This window comes from Moschus berezovskii, chromosome 11, assembly GCF_049115385.1.
Source record: "Moschus berezovskii isolate FMDL1 chromosome 11, NW_MosBer_1.0, whole genome shotgun sequence".
NCBI lineage: Eukaryota > Metazoa > Chordata > Mammalia > Artiodactyla > Moschidae > Moschus > Moschus berezovskii.
Genome location: NC_142470.1, coordinates 77,200,165 through 77,221,146, shown reverse-complemented (window position 1 = coordinate 77,221,146; position 20,982 = coordinate 77,200,165). Strand labels below are relative to the sequence as shown.

At 39.5% G+C, this 20,982-nt stretch overlaps 1 protein-coding gene across 3 annotated transcripts in view; it reads left to right on the top strand.

Annotated features, from left to right (window-relative positions):
- The first annotated feature begins 9,135 nt into the window (after positions 1-9,135).
- GTF2A1L (general transcription factor IIA subunit 1 like) overlaps positions 9,136-20,982 on the top strand; it is a 51,923-nt gene continuing 40,076 nt past the window's right edge. The window contains exons 1-3 of one of the 3 annotated variants that reach the window (XM_088841494.1): positions 9,136-9,156; positions 12,619-12,720; positions 12,912-13,035. In XM_088841494.1, coding sequence (XP_088697620.1) covers positions 9,136-9,156; positions 12,619-12,720; positions 12,912-13,035 — 247 coding nt within the window. Of the gene's footprint in view, positions 9,157-9,224; positions 9,435-12,618; positions 12,721-12,911; positions 13,036-20,982 lie in introns of those variants that run through there. The other 2 variants (XM_088841495.1, XM_088841496.1) reach the window with 2 other exon arrangements.

Below are 20,982 nucleotides of genomic sequence, written 5' to 3'. Positions count from 1 at the left end.
ACAGTAGAAAGAATAGGCAGGAGTGTGTCTACTTCATGTTTTCCCTGCCTCTCCTGATATTTGAAGCACCTATGATAACATAGAATATTTAAGATCCTAGCATTACACCTTACAAAATGAGACCAATTATGAAATAAGTACAGTTATTGTGGGAACAAAGCTGGTTGGTTCTTTCCAGGTCATAGCCTTAAGTTCAGTGTATTAGTCTTTACCTCTGTCTTCTCTAAGTAGAAATTTAGGTTGGGAAATTCACTGGAGACAGACATTATTCTGCTAATATTTCATGTTCATATTTGATTATACATTTTGTGATTAAAGTAATGAAAATGAAATCATTTGTTAACTTGGAATTCTTATCAAGACCCTGATGAGAATGTTGAAAAGTAGCCACAGGGAAAATTGTCTTTGAAGACATCCTTCACACTTTCCATGAGTTAATTACAGTCACTAATTTTCATATGTACACAATGTGTACATCTCTTCAATGTTAATGTGTTAGCCGCTCAGTCTTATGTGACCCACCAGGCTCATCTGTCCATGGAATTCTCCAGGCAAGAATACTGGAGTGGGTAGCCATTCCCTTCTCCAGGGGATCTTCCTGAACCAGGGATCAAACCCACGTCTCCAGCATTGCAGGCAGATTCTTTACTGTCTGAGTCACCACGGAAGCAAATAAATTTGCACAAGTTTACATACTCAGTTCAGTTCAGTAGCTCAGTTGTGTCCGACTTTTTGTGATCCCATGGACTGCAGCACGCCAGGCTTCCCTGTCCAACACCAACTCCTGGAGCTTACTCAGACTCATGTCCATCGCATCAGTGATGCCATTCAACCATCTCATCTTCTGTAATCTCCTTCTCCTCCCACCTTCAATCTTTCCTAGCATCAGGATCTTTTCCAAAGAGTCGATTCTTCCCATTAGGTGGCCAAAGTATTGGAGTTTCAGCTTCAGCATCAGTCCTTCCAATAAATATTCAGGATTGATTTCCTTTAGGATGGACTGGTTGGATCTCCTTGCAGTCCAAGGGACTCTCAAGAATCTTCTCCAAAACCACAGCTCAAATGTAAACACCACAGTTTACATGCTATCAACGGGCAAAGCTGGGATTTGAACCCACGCAGTCTGGCTCCAGTCTTTGTGCTTAACTGTAACACTATACTGCTGTGCTAAGTAGATGCTGCTGCTGCTGCTGCGTCACTTCAGTCGTGTCCGACTCTGTGTGACCCCATAGACGGAAGCCCACCAGGCTCCCCCATCCCTGGGATTCTCCAGGCAAGAACACTGGAGTGGGTTGCCATTTCCTTCTCCAATGTGTGAAAGTGAAGTCGCTCAGTTGTGTCCGACCCTTAGCGACCCCACGGACTGCAGCCTACCAGGCTCCTCCATCCAGGGGATTTTCTAGGCAATAGTACTGGAGTGGCTTGCCATTGCCTTCTCCGGCTAAGTAGATGAGATAAACATTTAAAAGTAGGTTGTAATGTGACCATGAACAGTGTTCCACCATGTGATAAGGTCACCAGTTGGCCATAGCACTGTGTCACATGGTCACTTTCGCTGAATTCCTGTTGAGGTGGGGGGAGGGATTCTGCATGGTGGAATTGTATCTGATGTTCCAATAATGTAAGCTGATTTTAGAGTTGTATTAGGAAATGGAAAATGTTATAAAAGTGCAAAGTATAAATAAATCAGAACTACTAACATTGCAAACATTTCAGAGTTACAAGGTAAGGCAGTGATTATCTGAATTTTCATTTCCTGAATGATGTGAAGGATGAAACAGAAGCAGAGAAACACAATACTGCTGGGTTTAGTGCACTGCGTAAAAAATGTTCAGAAACTAATTATGAATATTTGGTGCCTTAAGCCATATGCTCATAGACTAACTTGTATTTTTCATTACTGATAAATATATTATTTAGAGTCTAGAGTTACTGAAATGCCCTGTGTTTGACTGTAAAATTTAATATGTAAAAGATAATGGGCTGTCTCTAAAATGCATTTTAAAAAACATTCTTATTCAGAGAAAGGACTTCATAGATATGGCCTTTTCTCATAATAAGCAAAGAGAAATTGTTTCTTTACTTTGTAATAATATCACTGAAACCTCCAGGCACAAGTAATAAGAACATACAGAAGGCAGAGAAATTAATCTGATTATTAAGATTTGCTTAAATGTTGTAAAACCAGTGTTGATTACAAATGATATATTAAATAGATATTATAGCTTCTAAACAAAGCAGGAGGAAATGAAAATCTGATGCTTTGAACTGTGATGGGCAATTGGGGAGGAGCTTTATGCTTTGCCACAGGTGTAATTTCAAAGAACTACATACTCAAAGAAGGACCAAAGCTCAGCATTCCTTTTTTATTCTCTATTTACTAACATAAAAAAGAGTCACTGTAAAATTGCCTCACTGAGACTTTGGGATCTTGAAATTTCAATTTTAGCATCAAAAGTGTTTTGTGTATGCACCACACTTCCCTTTTGAGTTTGAAAAATTGACAAAAGAAATGTGATCATTACATGACTACAACAGTCTGCTTGTTTGATGATAACCTGGGGTCAACACTATCAAATATCAGCCTGTACAGATTCTTTTACATACTTTTCAAATGCTCTTGTGACTGATGAGGATATTCAAGAAACTTTAAATGCTGAGATTACAATGAGAAAAAAACCAAGTCTTCACTAGTCACAGTTCAATCAAAGAATGGGGCCTGTAGTTATCCCATTTTGTGTAACAAATTATCCCCAAAATTAACTGCTTAAATGAGAAATATTTATTATCTTGCACAGTTTCTGAGGATTGGGAATCTGGGAGATGTCTAGAGGGTGTTTCTGGTTCAGAGTCTCTCAAACGGATGCAGACAGGCTGTCAGTTAGGGCGGCAGTCATCTGAGAGCCCATATGGGGAGGGATCAATTACTTTTGTGATTGTCTACAGGCTTCTGATCCCTGCTGGCTGGGGGCTGGAGTCTTGGTTCCTTACCACATGGACCTCTCCATAGGTTGAGTGTTTGACTATCCTCACAACATGACAGCTACCTTCTCCCAAGTGAGTAATCTGAAGCCACAGTCATTTATAACATAATCTTAGAAGTGACACATCGTTACTTTTGCTTTATTCTATGGGTCACCCAGAAGAACCATGGTACAGTGTGGGAGGGGCAAACACAAGGTCATGAGTACCAGGAAGTAAGGAATTTTGAGGGCCATCTTGGAAGCTGGCTATCACAGGTTCAGAGCAGATTTGCAGCCTGGATTCACCTGGAATGTAGGTTAAAGTATACTTTCTCTATTTTTTTTTTCTTTTCTTTCTTTTTTTTAAATTTATTTTTTTATTGAAGGATAATTGCTCAGACTTTATTTTTTTGGGCTCCAAAATCACTGCGGATGCTGATTGCAGCCATGAAATTAAAAGACGCCTTCTCCTTGGAAGGAAAGTTATGACCAACCTTGATAGTATATTAAAAAGCAGAGACATTACTTTGCCAACCAACGTCCGTCTAGTCAAGGCAATGGTTTTTCCCGTGGTCATGTATGGATGTGAGAGTTGGACTGTGAAGAAAGCTGATCACCGAAGAATCGATGCTTTTGAACTGTGGTGTTGGAGAAGACTCTTGAGAGTCCCTTATACTGCAAGGAGAGAGATCCAACCAGTCCATTCTAAAGGAGATCAATCCTGGGTGTTCATTGGAAGGACTGATGCTGAAGCTGAAACTGCAATACTTTGGCCACCTCATGTGACGAGTTGACTCACTGGAAAAGACTCTGATGCTGGGAAAGGTTGGGGGCGGGAGGAGAAGGGGACGACAGAGAATGAGATGGCTGGATGGCATCACCAACTCTGTAGACATGAGTTTGAGTGTACTCTGGGAGTTGGTGATGGACAGGGAGGCCTGGTGTGCTGTGATTCATGGGGTCGCGGAGAGTCGGACATGACTGAGCGACTGAACTGAACTGAACTGAATTGCTCTACACAATTTTGTTGTTTTCTGTCAAACTTCTACATGCATCAGCTATAGGTATACATATATCCCCTCCCTTTTGAGCCTCCCTCCCATCTCCCACCCCACCCCACCCCACCCCACCCCACCCCACACCTCTAGATTGATACAGAGCACCTGTTTAAGTTTCCTGAGCCACACAGCAAATTCCTATTGGCTATCTATTCTACATATGGTAATATAAGTTTCCATGTTAAAGTATACCTCCTCTAAAAGCCATTGTCTACTGTTGGGAAGAAACTACATCTCAGTCTGTTAATGACCATGCAAACAGACCCTCAGGGGCAAATGGAAAGTTACTGACATCTCTCTGCTAAAGTTACATAACCTCTTTGCAACCTGAGTCCACTAAATATACTAAGAAATAAGAGTTCAACTTAGTCACTTTTTATGAGAAGCTAAAGTTGAACGGTTCTATGAAGACCTACAAGACCTTTTAGAACTAACACCCAAAAAAGATGTCTTTTTCATTTCATTTTCATTATAGGGGACTGGAACGCAAAAGTAGGAAGTCAAGAAACACCTGGAGTAACAGGCAAATTTGGCCTCGGAGTACAGAATGGAGCAGGGCAAACACTAATAGAGTTTTGCCAAGAGAACGCACTGGTCATAGCAAACACCCTCTTCCAACAACACAGAAAAGACTCTACACATGGACATCACCAGATGGCCAACACTGAAATCAGATTGATTATACTCTTTGCAGCCAAAGATGGAGACGCTCTATACAGTCAGCAAAAACAAGACCAGGAATAAGACTGTGGCTCAGATCATGAACTCCTTATTGCCAAATTCAGACTTAAATTGAAGAAAGTAGGGAAAACCACTAGACCATTCAGGTATCAGTTCAGTTCAGTTCAGTTCAGTCACTCAGTCGTGTCCGACTCTTTGCGACCCCATGAACCGCAGCACACCAGGCCTCTCTGTCCAACACCAACTTCAAATCGCTTACAATTATACAGTGGAAGTGACAAATAGATTTAAGGGACTATATCTGATAGAGTGCCTGATGAACTATGGATGGAGGTTCATGACATTGTACAGGAGACAGGGGTCAAGACCATCCCCAAGAAAAAGAAATGCAAAAAGGCAAAATGGTTGTCTGAGGAGGCCTTACAAATAGTTTTGAAAAGAAGAGAAGCAAAAAGCAAAGGAGAAAAGGAAAGATATACCAATTTGAATGCAGAGTTCCAAAAAATAGCAAGGAGAGATAAAGCTTTCCTCAGTGATCAGTGCAAAGAAATAGAGGAAAACAACAGAATGGGAAAGACTAGAGATCTCCTCAAGAAAGTTAGACATACCAAGGAAACATTTCATGCAAAGATGGGCTCGATAAAGGACAGAAATTGTATGGACCTAACAGAAGGAAATGGCAACCCACTCCAGTGTTCTTGCCTGGAGAATCCCAGGGATGGCGGAGCCTGGTGGGCTGCCATCTATGGGGTCGCACAGAGTCAGACACGACTGAAGCGACTTAGCAGCAGCAGCAGCAACAGAAGCAGATGATATTAAGAAGAGGTGGCAAGAATACACAAAAGAACTACACAAAAAAGATCTTCATGACCCAGATAATCACGATGGTGTGATCACTCACCTAGAGCCAGAAATCCTGGAATGGGAAGCCAAGTGGACCTTAGGAAGCATAACTATGAACAAAGCTAGAGGAGGTGATAGAGTTCCAGCTGAGCTATTTCAAATCCTGAAAGATGATGCTGTGAAAGTGTTTCACTCAATATGCCAGCAAATTTGGAAAACTCAGCAGTGGCCACAGGACTGGAAAAGGTCAGTCTTCATTCCAATCCCAAAGAAAGGCAATGCCAAAGAATGCTCAAACTACTGCACAGTTGCACTCTTCTCACACGCTAGTAAAGTCATGCTCAAAATTCTCCAAGCCAGGCTTCAGCAAAATGTGAACCATGAACTTCCAGATGTTCAAGCTGGTTTTAAAAAAGGCAGAAGAACCAGAGATCAAATTGCCAACATCCGCTGGATCATCAAAAAAGCAAGAGAGTTCCAGAAAAACATCTCTTTCTGCTTTGTTGACTATAACAAACTCTTTGACTGTGTGGATCACAACAAACTGGAAAATTCTGAAAGAGATGGGAATACCACACCACCTGACCAACCTCTTGAGAAATCTGTATGCAGGTCAAGAAGCAACCATTAGAACTGGACATGGAACAACAGACTGGTTCCAAATAGGAAAAAAAGTAAATCAAGGTTGTATATTGTTACCCTACTTATTTAACTTACATGCAGAGTACATCATGAGAAACACTGGGCTGGAAGAAGCAAAAGCTGGAATCAAGATTGCCGGGAGAAATATCAATAACTTCAGATATGCAGATGATACCACCCTTATGGCAGAAAGTGAAGAACTAAAGAGCCTCTTGATGAAAGAGGAGAGTGAAAAAGTTGGCTTAAAGATCAACATTCAGAAAACTAAGATCATGGCATCCAGTCCTATCACTTCATGGCAAATAGATGGGGAAACAGTGTAAACAGTGGCTGACTTTATTTTGGGGCACTCCAAAATCACTGCAGATTGTGACTGCAGCCATGAAATTAAAAGATGCTTACTCCTTGGAAGGAAAGTTATGACCAGCCTGGACTGCATATTAAAAAGCAGAGACTTTACTTTGCCAACAAAGGTGTTTTGGCAGGACTATGGTCAAGTCTATGGTTTTTCCAGTAGTTATGTATGGATGTGAGAGTTGGACTATAAAGAAAGCACTGAAGAATTGATGCTTTTGAACTGTGGTATTGGAGAAGACTCTTGAGAGTCCCTTGGGCTGCAAGGAGATCCAACCAGTCCATCCTAAAGGAAATTAGTGCTGAGTGTTCACTGGAAGGACTGATGTTGAAGCTGAAACTCCAATACTCTGGCCACCTGATGCGAAGAACTGACTCCTTGGAAAAGACCTTGATGCTGGGAAAGATTGAAGGCAGGAGGAGAAAGGGACGACAGAGGATGAGATGGTTGGATGGCATCATCGACTCAATGGACATGAATTTGTGTAAATTCCTGGAGTTGGTGATGGACAGGGAGGCCTAGCATGCTGTGGTCCATGGGGTCTCAAAGAGTCGGGCATAACTGAGTGACCAAACAACTGAACTGATGAGTACCAAGGTCCACATTTAATTTCAAAAGTATGTATGTTAATCTGAGAAGGACAGAACATATAACGAATTCTCTTGCATGGTAGGCAGATTTTTTACCTGCTGAACCATCAGGGAAGCCCCAATATAAGATAGTATGCTATCACAGAAAGTTAAGTGATTACCAGTTCTATGCATTTAGGAATCAAGTTTTAAAATTTGACTATGAAAAAAAAATTATAAACAAGAAAACTTTCAGCTTATTTCCCAGGTTGAATAATTTAATTGGATATTTTGATATCAGCAGGAATCAATAACTGCTTCTAGCTTTTCTATTTTTAGGTGTAAGATGTCACTTTGAATAATTCTGGTGGTAAATTGCCAGGTAGAGATACAATCATTAAAAATTATTATGTAAAATTCTTTACTTTTTGAAAAAGAAATTTCAGATAGTTTTCAATATAGGAAAATCTTCTAAAGAGCTTCGTATAAATCAGCTTCTTGAAACTCATCAACCATAAGGTACCTGACCCAGGCAAAGCAAATACAGAATGTTTCGGTATAAGTAGCTCTACTGAATCTACATGCACAAATACTTAATTTTAAACCTGATAGGATTTTTAATCATTAACTAACTTAAGTCTTCTGGTTAGGTCAGGACCTATCTGATAGGATAGAAAGGCTTCTTTGAAAGGCAGAGTACTGGCAATAGATGACTTCTTCCCTTATCTAACCCTCCAGGTTATCTGTGCTTACATCTGCCTTCAGCCTCAGGCAAGCTGTGCCCCTGGATGCTTTACCCTTCAATGGAAGGAGGTCAAGAGACTGTGATTTCTGCCTGAGGAGGAAAAGGAGCCTGGGTGGTATTTGGATGCTGACTTTATTTTAGCAGTGGTTCTCCACCTTGGTTACATGAGATAGATTCTCTGGGGGAGAGACCCAGGTGCCAAACCTTTAATAATCTCTGCAGGTGATTTCAGTGTACAGACAAAGCTGAGAATCTTAGTTTTGGGACACCAAGTCTCATTTAAGTGCCCATCAGAATCACCTGGAGAGAATGTTAAACTTACAGAAGGCTAGGTCCCCACCTCTGGAGTTTCAGACTCAGGAAGTCTGGCTGTGCTGTGCTGTGCTTAGTCGCTCAGTTGTGTCCTGCTCTTTGTAACCCCATGGACTCTAGCCCGCCAGTCTCCTCTGTCCATGGGGATTCTCCAGGCCAGAATACAGGAGTGGGTTGCCACTCCCTTCTCCAGGGGATCTTCCCCACCCAGGGATTGAACCCAGGTCTCCCGCATCGCAGGTGGCTTCTTTACTATCTGAGCCACCAGGAAAGCCCAAGAATACTGGAGGGGTAGCCTAAGTCTTCCAGGGGCTCTTCCCGACCCAGGAATCGAACTGGGTTCTCCTGCATTGCAGGTAGATTCTTTACCAGCTGAGCTACCAGGGAGGCCCAGAAAAGTCTGGGGTGGGACCCAATAATTTGCATTTTTAACAGCTTCCCAGATGAAGTGGTTCCTGCTGTCCCACACTTTGAGAACCCATCTTAGAAGAGTTAGATTCTTGTTACATACTGGAGTTCAGCTGTGAGTGGGGCCTAAGAAGAGGAATGAAGATTAGTAGGAGAGGACAGACACCTCTAATTCTTCTCTTTTCAAAGGTAAAGTGAACTGGAATCTACCACTGCATTGCTCATCCCCTATTTTTGTAGCCTTTATTTTACAACTTGAGAAAATAAAGGCTCTTTAAGGGTCATGTGAACAGCCCAAAGCTGGTTACACCGGAATTAACCATCCCACTTTAGCTGGTTTCTTTGCTCCAGCAGACCAACCTCTCCCCGGCCTCAGCACCGAATCTCCAGTTAACCCTGATCCATGTATTAACCTTCTCTCCTCCCCTGCCCCGCCCTCAGCGTCCTGACGTAGTTGCACGGACAACGTGCTCCCACATTCAAAGCCCACAGGAGGCCGTCCTCGGTGATGCAGCGCGTGCTGCGCAGGCGCAAGCAGCGGGGCGCTGGAGCCGGTGTCATGGATTGCGTCAACCGGGTGGTAAGTGAGGCTCATCAGCCTGGCCTCTTGGCCTGCGCCCCGTGGGGAGGGAGTGTGACCCTGGGGTCATGACTGTGGAGCTCCGCACGCCACTTTTTTTCCTCCTGGCCCTTCACAGACATTCAGAGGCCCTCTCCCGTAGGGGCTTCGGCTGTTCTTCGCCTCCGTGTTGGAGGAAACGGATTAGAGCCAGCAGCTCACCTGGAAGTTGGATCTGGCTCCCATCAGATGAGCAGGTGTCCCTCCTCTTCTCCTTCTCGCTTCTCATCCAAACTGAGGTCCTCTAGAATATGGATGTGAGATGGTGGTTAGAGGTGGAATGCACCTTAGCCCTTCCAGTTTCCTATGTGTTTAGAATTACTAAGTTCAGTTGTACTTTTAATTGTAGCCCTTAATTTTAGTATGCCCGCTGTTGATTCTAAGCTGTATTATTTACCTGATATAGCAGGTAATGTGATGCTTTGTTACCCCACCACATATTTTTAGAGGTCTCCCTCACCCTTCCATTTTCCCATCTTTAAGTATCTTAATGTTTAAGTGAACAATTGAAATTGATAAACAGAGACATTGCTCTCCTACCACTAAGGAGTACCTAAACCTCACATGAGAATTGATAGGCTAAATGGCCTTTTGCGACCGTCTATCAATCTTAAAAACCTGAATTAAAGATAAAGTCAAGGAGTCATGTTTATTTTCAGTTCAAGTCAAAAGTTAACATTTGGTAAAAGGCAATGTAGCTTGTCCAGATCTGTGGTATTTTATGGGTTCCACCTGTACATACACAGCATAAAAGAGTTCATGTCTAGAGAAACGTTATCTTAATGTGTATCCATTGTCTGGTTTTAGTGTGTTTTAAGATATGTAAAATAATTATACTTGAATTTACCATGTATACCATTTGATTATAATGAAGATAAATATAAAGTCTAACTGTAGTCCTAGGTGGAGAAGGCAATGGCAAGCCACTCCAGTACTCTTGCCTAGAAAATCCCATGGACGGAGGAGCCTGGTAGGCTGCAGTCCGTGGGGTCTCTAAGGGTCAGACACGACTGAGCGACTTCACTTTCACTTTTCACTTTCACACATTGGAGAAGGAAATGGCAACCCACTCCAGTGTTCTTGCCTGGAGAATCCCAGGGATGGGGGAGCCTGGTGGACTGCCGTCTATGGGGTCACACAGAGTCGGACACGACTGAAGTGACTTAGCAGCAGTAGCAGTAGTCCTAGAAGAGAAAGTACGTTCAGTTCCTACTTTGCTTTTGAAATTTTGTGTTGTAATGGATCATTTTCGAAGACTGCTGTTACATTCTGAGGGTAGATCTTAAAAGATGTTTTTATCCCTAGGAGTTTTCCCCCCTTGCTTTAAATGTGATCACACTAGCTGAGACCAACACTGAAGCCTCAGTTTAGCACTCCTTTATCAGGGTAAACTGTTTTAGAAGAAGCAACTAATCTAGAGCACCTAATCTTACTGTTTATACTTGTGAATAACATATTACTTAAAATATTACTGATTGGCTTATTTATAGGCTTACCCTTGGTCTTCAGAAGGATAAGTTTACTACTCTTGGCATGAATGTATTTATTTACTGAGTAGTATGAAAAAGCAGTCCTTGAATAACAGAATTTTCAATTTGGCCTGTTAATTGCTGAAATAAGAGCAATTCAACTACATTCCTATTTTGTCATTTCTTATCAGTCCACTAGGTCAGGCCAGTATTGTTAGTATAATTAGCATGGCTCTTTTTTTTGCATTTAGTAATTTTTAAATTTTATTTATTATTTTATTTTATTTTTTGGCCACGCTGTATGACTTGCAATGAATCTTCTTTCCTTGACCAGAGATTGAACTCGTGCCCCCAGTAGTGAAAGCGCTGTCTTAACCACTGGACTGCCAGGACTATGGTGGAAGTGAAGCGCAATTTACATAGATGAAGGACTGAGTTTATTTCACAGGGCTATTTTTCGATTGATATTGACCAATTTTTAATCTGGTAAAAATCTGCTTTTAGGATGTTACTTACTCTCTGCAGACTATGGAAGGGTAAGGTTCGTTTAGTTTCTGTCCTTCTTAGTTTCTGTTCAGTTCAGTCGCTCAGTCGTGTTTTTGCGACCCCATGAATCACGGCACCCCAGGCCTCCCTGTCCAACACCAACTCCCAGAGTTCACTCAAACTCACCTCCATCGAGTCGGTGATGCCATCCAGCCATCTCATCCTCTGTCGTCCCCTTCTCCTCCTGCCCTCAATCCCTCCCAGCATCAGAGTCTTTTCCAGTGAGTCAACTTGTCGCATGAGGTGGCCAAAGTATTGGAGCTTCAGCCTTAGCATCAGTCCTTCCAAAGAACAGGACTGATTTCCTTTAGAATGAACTGGTTGGATCTCCTTGCAGTCCAAGGGACTCTCAAGAGTCTTCTCCAGCACCACAGTTCAAAAGCATCAAGTCTTCGGCGATCAGCTTTCTTCACAGTCCAACTCTCACATCCATACCTGACCACTGGAAAAACCATAGCCTTGACTAGATGGACCTTTGTTGGCAAAGTAATGTCTCTGCTTTTTAATATGCTGTCTAGGTTGGTCATAACTTTCCTTCCAAGGAGTAAGCGTCTTTTAATTTCACAGCTGCAATCAGCATCCGCAGTGATTTTGGAGCCCAAAAAAATAAAGTCTGACACTGTTTCCACTCTTTCCCCATCTATTTCCCATTTGTTGCAGTTTACTTGACCATGGTTCAGGATATCTTTTGGATTACGTGTGTTTGGGAAGTGAGAAGCACTTTGGTGACTATTGTAAATGCCTGCCCCAAACTTATGAGTTGGAATTTATTTACATTTGTGAAATAATAAACTCTAAAAAAAGCTCTTTTGGTCTGTTTGAGAAAAGAGTAAACTGAAAACAAAAGGTTCATTTTCACCTGCCTTAAATTAATTTCCTTTTAAAAAGGACTGGGGAGGTTAAATACTGACACAGAAGTCAGGGAACATAAAAATAAGCATACATCTTGAGATTTTTATCTCATATTTTCAGGTAGTATTGTGATTCAGGGCTTCCCTGATGGCTAAGCAGGTAAAGAATCTCCTGCAATGCAGGAGACACAGGAGATGCCAGTTTAATCCCTGGGCTGGGAGGAGGAGGAAAGTGGCAGCCCACTCCAGTAGTCCTGTCTGAAATATCCCTTGTACAGAGGAACCTGGCAGACTATAGTCCCTGGGGTCACAAAGAGTTAGACTCGAACGAGCAACCTACACACTCATTATGATTCAGCCTTATAGATAGACTGAGACTATGGATTTGAAATGAACATAATTTATGAAAAACTATACTGGGAATAGGATGCATTTAGTGAAAATCCTTGTGGTGGCTTTTCTTTAAATATAAGATTAGAAAGTGTATATTTCATGTTTTTTAAGGCTGGGCACACTCCAACTTGAATGTAAAACTTTTAACATTTGCTTTTATGTAGGCTAAACTTTACAGATCTGTAATTGAAGATGTGATTGAAGGAGTGAGGGATCTCTTTGCTGAAGAAGGTGTAGAAGAACAAGTCTTAAAAGACTTGAAGCAGGTTTGTAGACAGTAAAAGTTTCTCTTTTGTTTTTTCAGCTTAAGAAATGGCTAAACTATAATTCAGACCTCTTAATTAGCATTTAACACCCATTTATTGAGACTTCAGTTGACAATTTAAAAGTTAAAAGAATAGCAGTAAATATCCTAATTTTTTTTTTTTTAAAGCAAGCATTTTGTTTCTCTCTGCAGCTCTGGGAAACAAAGGTTTTGCAATCTAAAGCCACAGAAGACTTCTTCAGAAATAGTGTTCATTCATCTCTGTTCACTCTTCAGCTGCCACACAGCTTGCACCAAACATTGCAATCATCAGCAGGTTGGATCCAGTTAGTAAATTAGTAGTATTTGTCTTTGTAACAAATTCTCCTTTGGTGGTGGTTTTGAATTAGGGTAATATTCTTAAGATAAAAGGGCGTGGACTTCAAAAATCATTGTTAAATAAATGAATGCAGGATAAGTCATCACTGCCATGTAATTATTGATGAGAAAAGTTGTTTAAACTATTTTAAAAAAAAATTCTATAGTCTCTAAAGGTGACAAAGCCATACTTCAGAAGAACAAGTTGTATAGTTCATGGGCTATTGGGAGTACCCTCTGGTTATTTCAGAAAACTTAATTGGCGGTAGTCAAGGAGTAATCCAACCATTGTTGGTAAAGAAGCAGAGGGAAAGATGGGTGCTTGCAACCTTGTGCACTCTTTCTTCTTGCTGTCTGTCTGTATTATAAATTTGCCATTGAATTGGAAGCAAAATGGAGCTTTTGTGAACAATCCCTTTTATAAACAGGGATATGGAGGTTATTCAGGCTGCTTCACAGTTTTGGATATAAAATGATGTCTAGAAATGGACCTTACACGTATTGTCACTCATCTTGGTCCTACTGAATCTAGATCTCTGCTTTTAAGGGAAATATTTGTCCATAATACTGGAAAGGTTAGCTGTTAGCAATACTATTATGTCTTTCTAGCCTTTATTTCTCTTTTCTCCCCTGATTCTTACAATCATTATGCTGTCCTGATACGTGAATGTGTATATATCTGCTTGTTGATACACAGAGACGCAGGCAGGTAGAGACACTGACAGAGGCACACACCAGCAGACACACCTAGATACAGACATGCCCAGACACACACACACACAAGTAGGTTTTATTGGATTTAGCTGGAATTCAATAGATTAATGTCTGCAAGGGCAGATTAAATTGTCAATACAAACTGGATCATTTATGGTATCAGTCAGTTCAGTTCAGTCGCTCAGTCGTGTCCGACTCTCCGCGACCCCATGAATCACAGCACGCCAGGCCTCCCTGTCCATCACCAACTCCCGGAGTTCACTCAAACTCATGTCCACAGAGTCGGTGATGCCATCCAGCCATCTCCTTCTCCGTCGTCCCCTTCTCCTCCCGCCCCCAACCTTTCCCAGCATCAGAGTCTTTTCCAGTGAGTCAACTCGTCTCATGAGGTGGCCAAAGTATTGGAGTTTCAGCTTTAGCATCAGTCCCTCCAATGAACATCCAGGATTGATCTCCTTTAGAATGGACTGGTTGGATCTCCTTGCAGTATAAGGGACTCTCAAGAGTCTTCTCCAACACCACAGTTCAAAAGCATCGATTCTTCGGCGATCAGCTTTCTTCACAGTCCAACTCTCACATCCATACATGACCACGGGAAAAACCATTGCCTTGACTAGACGGACCTTGGTCGGCAAAGTAATGTCTCTGCTTTTTAATATACTATCAAGGTTGGTCATAACTTTCCTTCCAAGGAGCAAGCGTCTTTTAATTTCATGGCTGCAATCAGCATCTGCAGTGATTTTGGAGCCCAAAAAAACAAAGTCTGACACTGTTTCCACTGTTTTTCCATCTATTTCCCATGAAGTGATGGGACCAGATGCCATGATCTTTGTTTTCTGAATGTTGAGCTTCAAGCCAACCTTTTCACTCTCCTCTTTCACTTTCATCAAGAGGCTTTATACTTGGAAAAATTCACATGAAAATCATGTGGGCCAAGGTAAAGGGACAATAGTAAGGAGGCTTGTACCTCTTCTATAACAAGATGAGAGAATTTAAGTGTGGCAGCAATTATAACTTATAAAAATGAAACCAACAGTGTTGAGTTACCAAGCATAGCTTTTATCTAATACTGTGCTTAAAATGTAGAATATTGCGCTTTAAGAATTAGCCATGGCAGTTTTAATTACTTAGTTGACACACTGAAACATTTTCCATCAAATTTTGTTTTTTTGGCTATGCTTTCATTTTTAACTTTACTGTTTTATTAGGGCATTCCTTTTATTTCTGCATTTAAATAACATTCTTTTACTCTTTTTTCATCATTAAAGAATTTTAAAGATTTTTTTCCTTAGGAGTGGCTTGGAGTGTGGTCAATGTGGAAGAGTGAAATACTTGACTGAATTTTATCAAAAACATAGTTCTTGAGAAAAGAATAGCCAGAACACTTCCACTTTCTGTCATTCAAAATTGCAATACTAGATTTTGCCGCAAGATGGTAATATTACCAATGATTTAAATCACAAAATAGTCTTGCAACTAATATATCTAGCTGACTTTCACTCAACACTTCATTCTAATTTCTTTCTTAGAGGTTAGAATAATAGAAATAATTACATTTAAACAAGATAGTTTTTCTTATTCTCTTCTGCATCATTCATAATGAAGTGAAGAGGAAGCACTTGTATCCTGTAACACTGCACTATAGGCCTATTGCCGTCCATCTTCACTTCTAGGTACTTTAGTACCTAGTAAATAACCTCATAAAATTGGAAGTGCTTTTTATGTCTTCTCATTGTATGCTTTTAAAAGCCTGATTAAGATAACCTAAACTTCTACAACCTTTTCATCTCTTGATAACAAGTTCTAATTAAATCTACAGTGAAATAAGTCATTTGCCTTTGTCTGTTCCACCTTTAAAATTTGTATGCCCTATTATGTTTTCTTTGACTGTATTATCCATTTGTTTAGTAATTTGCTGTATCTTCAATTGTCAGCTATTTTCTTTTTTTGGTGGGGGGAGTCTCAGGACCACTTTACACTTTAAAATCAAGAACCTCAAAGTACTTTCTTTTGGGTTCTAGAAAACTGTCATATTAGAAATTAAAGCTGAGACATTTTTAAAATGTTGATTTATTAATTTAAAAAGTGATTGTATGTTAATATATATTTGTTAAAAATAACTATTTTCTAGAACAAAAAGTATTTAGTGAGAAGATTGGTATTGCTTCACTTTTCTGCAATTCTTGTTAATGTCTGGCTTAAATCAAGACAGCTGGATTCTCATCTATTTCTAAATTTAATCTGTTGTGATATGTAGTTAAAACTACACATAAGAAGAAAATCTAATATTCCACGGTTAGATAATTGAAAAAGCAGGAGTATTTTAATAGCTTTTTCAGGTAATTTGGTACTAAGCTAAAACACAACAAGTGGTAGCTTCTGAGAGGTTAGGTGCAAAATAGAATCTATCAGCGGACTTTTGAATGACTCTCTAACCTATGTGTAATTTTGTAACATATGTTGATGACTTGGAAGATGTTGGTTCACTGAGTTAAATATTTGACACATTGTTCATGATACAGGATAAAATGTCATTATCATCCCCCCACATCTCATCAGAAAAGTGTTCTAAGTATTGGAAAGCAATGAAGCTCACTGTTGTGGATATAGAGTTTCCAAAATTCTAATTTTTGCTTGAAAACTTGAATTTTATCATTCCTAAACAAACATTGTCAGTTTGTTTTTCTTTTTTTTTTAAATTTTTATTTAATAAATGGTACAAAGCATAATGCCATAAACATTAACAGTTAAAATTTCACTAAATGAAAAAAATACTATAGAATACACAGTTGCAAAAAGCTACATTAAGTTATTTTACAACTGCCTCAAGCTGCAAAAAGAAAAAAAGCCCAATGCCATACCTAAGTTATCCCTCTCTCAAAATAATGCCATTTATATTATAAACCACAAGCTCCCCATCAAAAGACGGGAACTGCTTTTGTTGATTCATATATATATATATATAACTGTATAACTTTGCTATACACCTGAAACAAACATGACACTGTAAATAAAATATAGTACAATATAAAATAAAAATATTTCTTTAAAGTGATGGGCACACTTAGTTCATTTTCAGAAAACTGCCATATACCCAACTTTGAAATACCATGGTTGCTGTCAGTTTTTCTTTCAAGTAAAACTAGTGTTTCTTGAAAAAAAGAAATTAGCTGTGTCAGCTCCCAACTTAAAAAATAGCATCATTGCATCTCGCTGTACTTGTACTTCCGTATGCTACAGAAATGCTTTATATGTTCTTCTAGTTTCCTCATACAGAATATTCAAAGGAAGTATACTTGGGGGTTGAAATATAGTAAAAATAGTTATTTTAGTTGCATTAAGGAACTTAAGTGAAACAGTTTTGTTGTTGCTGGTTTTTCTTTTTTAGTTGTGAGTAAATAGCAATGGAGAGTAAATACAGTGAGCTCTAGTAGGGTTTGGTGCTTCCAGGCTTAGTTCATGTGACAGTGCCTTCAGTTTTAATCATTATGGCTTTGTGCCACAGTGCAGATGTGCCCAAAGGCTTAGTGAGAAACGAAAAAGGCATAAACTGCCTTGATACCCTGGTGGCTCAGATGGTAAAGAATCTGCCTGCACTGCGCAAGACCTGGGTTCTGTTTCTGGGTTGGGAAGATCCCCTAGAGGAGGGCATGGGAATCCACTCCAGTATTCTTGCCTGGAGAGTCCAATGGACAGAGGAGGCTGGTGGGTTACAGTCAACGGGGTCACAGGAGTCGTCACAAAATGACCACCATTCTATTCTTATATATCATTTATAGTCTTTTTTAAAAAATAATTAATTTTAAAGAGCATCTTTAGATTCACAGCAGATTTGAGAGAAATTTCCCATCTACTGCTTGCTCCCTACTCAAGCATAGCCTCTTTAGTTATCAACATCCCTCAGGAGAGTGGTGTATTTGTTATAATTTATGAACCTGCATTGATGTGTAAAGTCACAGTTTACATGATCACTTTTGGTGTTCTACATTCTGTGGGGTTGGGCAGGTGCAGAATGATTTGAATCCATTGTAATAGTTTCATACAGAGTATTTCCATTGCCCCAAATACTTCTGTGCTCCTCTGCATCAGTTCCCTCACACCACTCATCGTTTTACTACTAATATCTCTATAGTTTTGCCTTTTCCAGGTTGTCTTATATTTGGAATACTATAATATATAGCCTTTTCAGGTTGGCTTCTTTCCATTAGTAATATGATTTTAAGATCCTTCCATGTCTTTTCATGGCTTGATAGCTCCTTTTGTTTCAGCACTAAATGATATTCCATTGTCTGGAGGTACTGCAGTTAATATGTCCATTCACCTCCTGAACAATGACATATTGGTCTCTGAATTTGGCAATTATGAATAAAACTTTTGTAAAAATTAGTGTGCAGGTTTTTGTGTAAAAGTCAGTTTTCAACTCCTTTGGGTATAAATACCAAAGAATGTGATTGCTGGATCATATGATAAGAGTATATTTCATTTGTTGAGAAAGTGCCAAACTTTTCCAAAGTGGCTGAACCATGAGAGTTTGTTGCTCTGCCTATTTGTCAGCATATTGGTGGTGTGTCTGCCACCTGTATATCTTCTTTGGTGAAGTGTTTATTTAGGTGCTTGATTTATTTTTTAATTTGATTATTTTGTTGTTGTTAAGTTTTAAGAGTTCTCTGTGTATTTTTGATAAGTCTCTTATCAGGTATGTCTTTTGCAAATATCTTCTCCCAAACTGTGAAGTCTGAATTATCAGTTATTTCTTTCATGGATTGTGCTTTTGGTGTTGTATCGAAAAAGTCATTGCCATATTCAAGTCATCTAGATTTTCTCCTATGTTATTTTCTAGGAGTTTTATGGTTTTGCATTTTACATTTAGGTCTATTATCTATTTTGAGTTAGTCTTTCTGAAGGGTGTAGGGTCTGTATCTAGGTTCCTTTCTTTTTGTTTGCATTGTATGTTCAGTTTCAGCACTTTTTGTTGAAGAGACTGTCTTTGCTCCATCGTATTGCTTATGCTCCTTTTGTCAAAGGTCAGTTGATTATATTTATGGGGGGTCTCTCTGGGCTCTTTGTTCTGTTCCATTGGTCTATTTGTCTGTTTTTGTTTTGCCATGTTACACTGTCTTGATTACTGTAGCTTTATAGTAAGTCTTGAAGTTGGGCAGTATTAGTAGTTCAGTTTTTTCTCCTTGACTATCATGTTGGCTCTTCTGGGTCTTTTGCTTATAATGCACTTTTGAGAGAGAAATGGGATTCTGTTGATAATAACCTCAGAATAATAGGTGTAAACTAGGAGTGTCTTGAGCACACTGGGGTGTGTTGTCAGTCTGCCTATGATTGCCGTGTTCCTAGGGCAGTTCCAATCACCATCTGATTTTTGGTCTTCATGTCACACAGTCTTTTTGATGCAACCATCAGTCACTGTGGGAAAAAGATAAGCAAGAACCAGGAACATTGAGACATTTGTTGGCTTTCAGCTTTGAGCACTGAAACTCTTAAACTTCAGGTACAAACTGTGTGTCCAATTGTTCTTGAACTTGGATCTGTTGAAAATTTAAGCATTGCTGTTGTTTCTTGAGATGATTTGAATTAGAATATTCAGTTTGGTCATCAAGAGACAGCCATGTGCTAAAGAGTAGTCACAAAGAAGAAATTTACCAGTTTTTGCACCTCTTGAATAATGTGACTTGGATATTAAAATTTGGAATGGTTCAAAATGGAACCAAGTTTGTTAAACTGCCTTAATGTATTAAAAATTTTTTGGTGTATAGGGAAAAACACACTTATAACTGTGAATGTTGTTATGCTGTATTATATAATTGTATAATGTATATTATGCTATCTTTTTATAAAATTCATTAAATTATATTTGGCAGATTTAATTCCTTCTATATTCTAAAGCTTATTGTTTGTGAAATTTGCTATTTCTAGAGTATGAACGAACACCAAAATTCTGACTCTTCCAGTTCAAGTAAAAACATGTATTCAGTTAAAACTTAATTGGTTATCAAAACTGTCTTGAGTATTTTAAAAAGTACGTTTCTGGCACATATAATTTGTGAATGTGTATGAATGGTGAATTTAACTTGTAAATTCAGTATCAAAATTAAGTAGGAACGCCGAAGAATTGATACTTTTGAACTGTGGTGTTGGCGAAGACTCTTGAGAGTCCCTCGTACAGCAAGGAGATCCAACCAGTCCATTCTAAAGGAGATCAATCCTGGGTGTTCATTGGAAGGACTGATGCTAAAGCTGAAACTGCAATACTTTGGCCACCTCATGTGACGAGTTGACTCACTGGAAAAGACTCTGATGCTAGGAAAGGTTGGGGGCGGGAGGAGAAGGGGATGACAGAGAATGAGATGGCTGGATGGCATCACCGACTCTGTGGACATGAGTTTGAGTGAACTCGGGGAGTTGGTGATGGACAGGGAGACTTGGCGTGTTGTGATTCATGGGGTCGCGGAGAGTTGGACATGACTGAGCGACTGAACTGAACTGAACTGCGTGAACCTTTACTATAAAATTTTGTTAGTTCAGTTCTTTTGATGACTGTAAAGAAACTCTTAAAACTCTCTTACAGCTCTGTTTGATTTATATGGGTAGAGAGAATAAAATCCTTTGGGATTTATTTCAGAGTATTTAAAAGGGGAGAATTGTTGCTATTTTTCCTCAAGAAATTCTTTTAATTGCTGTAGACAGTATGTTAACAGATTTTTGTTTCCTCTCAGGCTATGACTTAAGCTGTACCAGCCTAAGCTTTGCTCACTTCAGCTAATTAAGACTAATACCATTGTGTTCCTGCCACTCCAATTCTTTCTAATTTAGCCTTTCTAAAAGAATGCCTGTTAATAAGCAAAGCCATAGATGGCAGAGGATAAAAATAATTTTGCGCCTCATTAACTATCAATCTCTATAGCTTCACTTCTGTTGTCTTAATGTGACAAGAATGGTTAGTTTAAAAAATTTGCTCTTCTGAGCTGTTTGTTGTATGTGATGGAGCCACTCTAGTGTCAGAAATGGATCTTTGGGGAAGTCTTCCTTAATATAGTATGTGAAAAAAAATACCATAAAATATTACGTTTAATACACACATGCTGCTTAAACATGCAAAAATGTTTTTTATTTCATTAAAGAAAAGACATGGTCTTCTAACAGGTTCAAGTAGATAAAATGAACCTTGAGGTAAGGTTTAAGG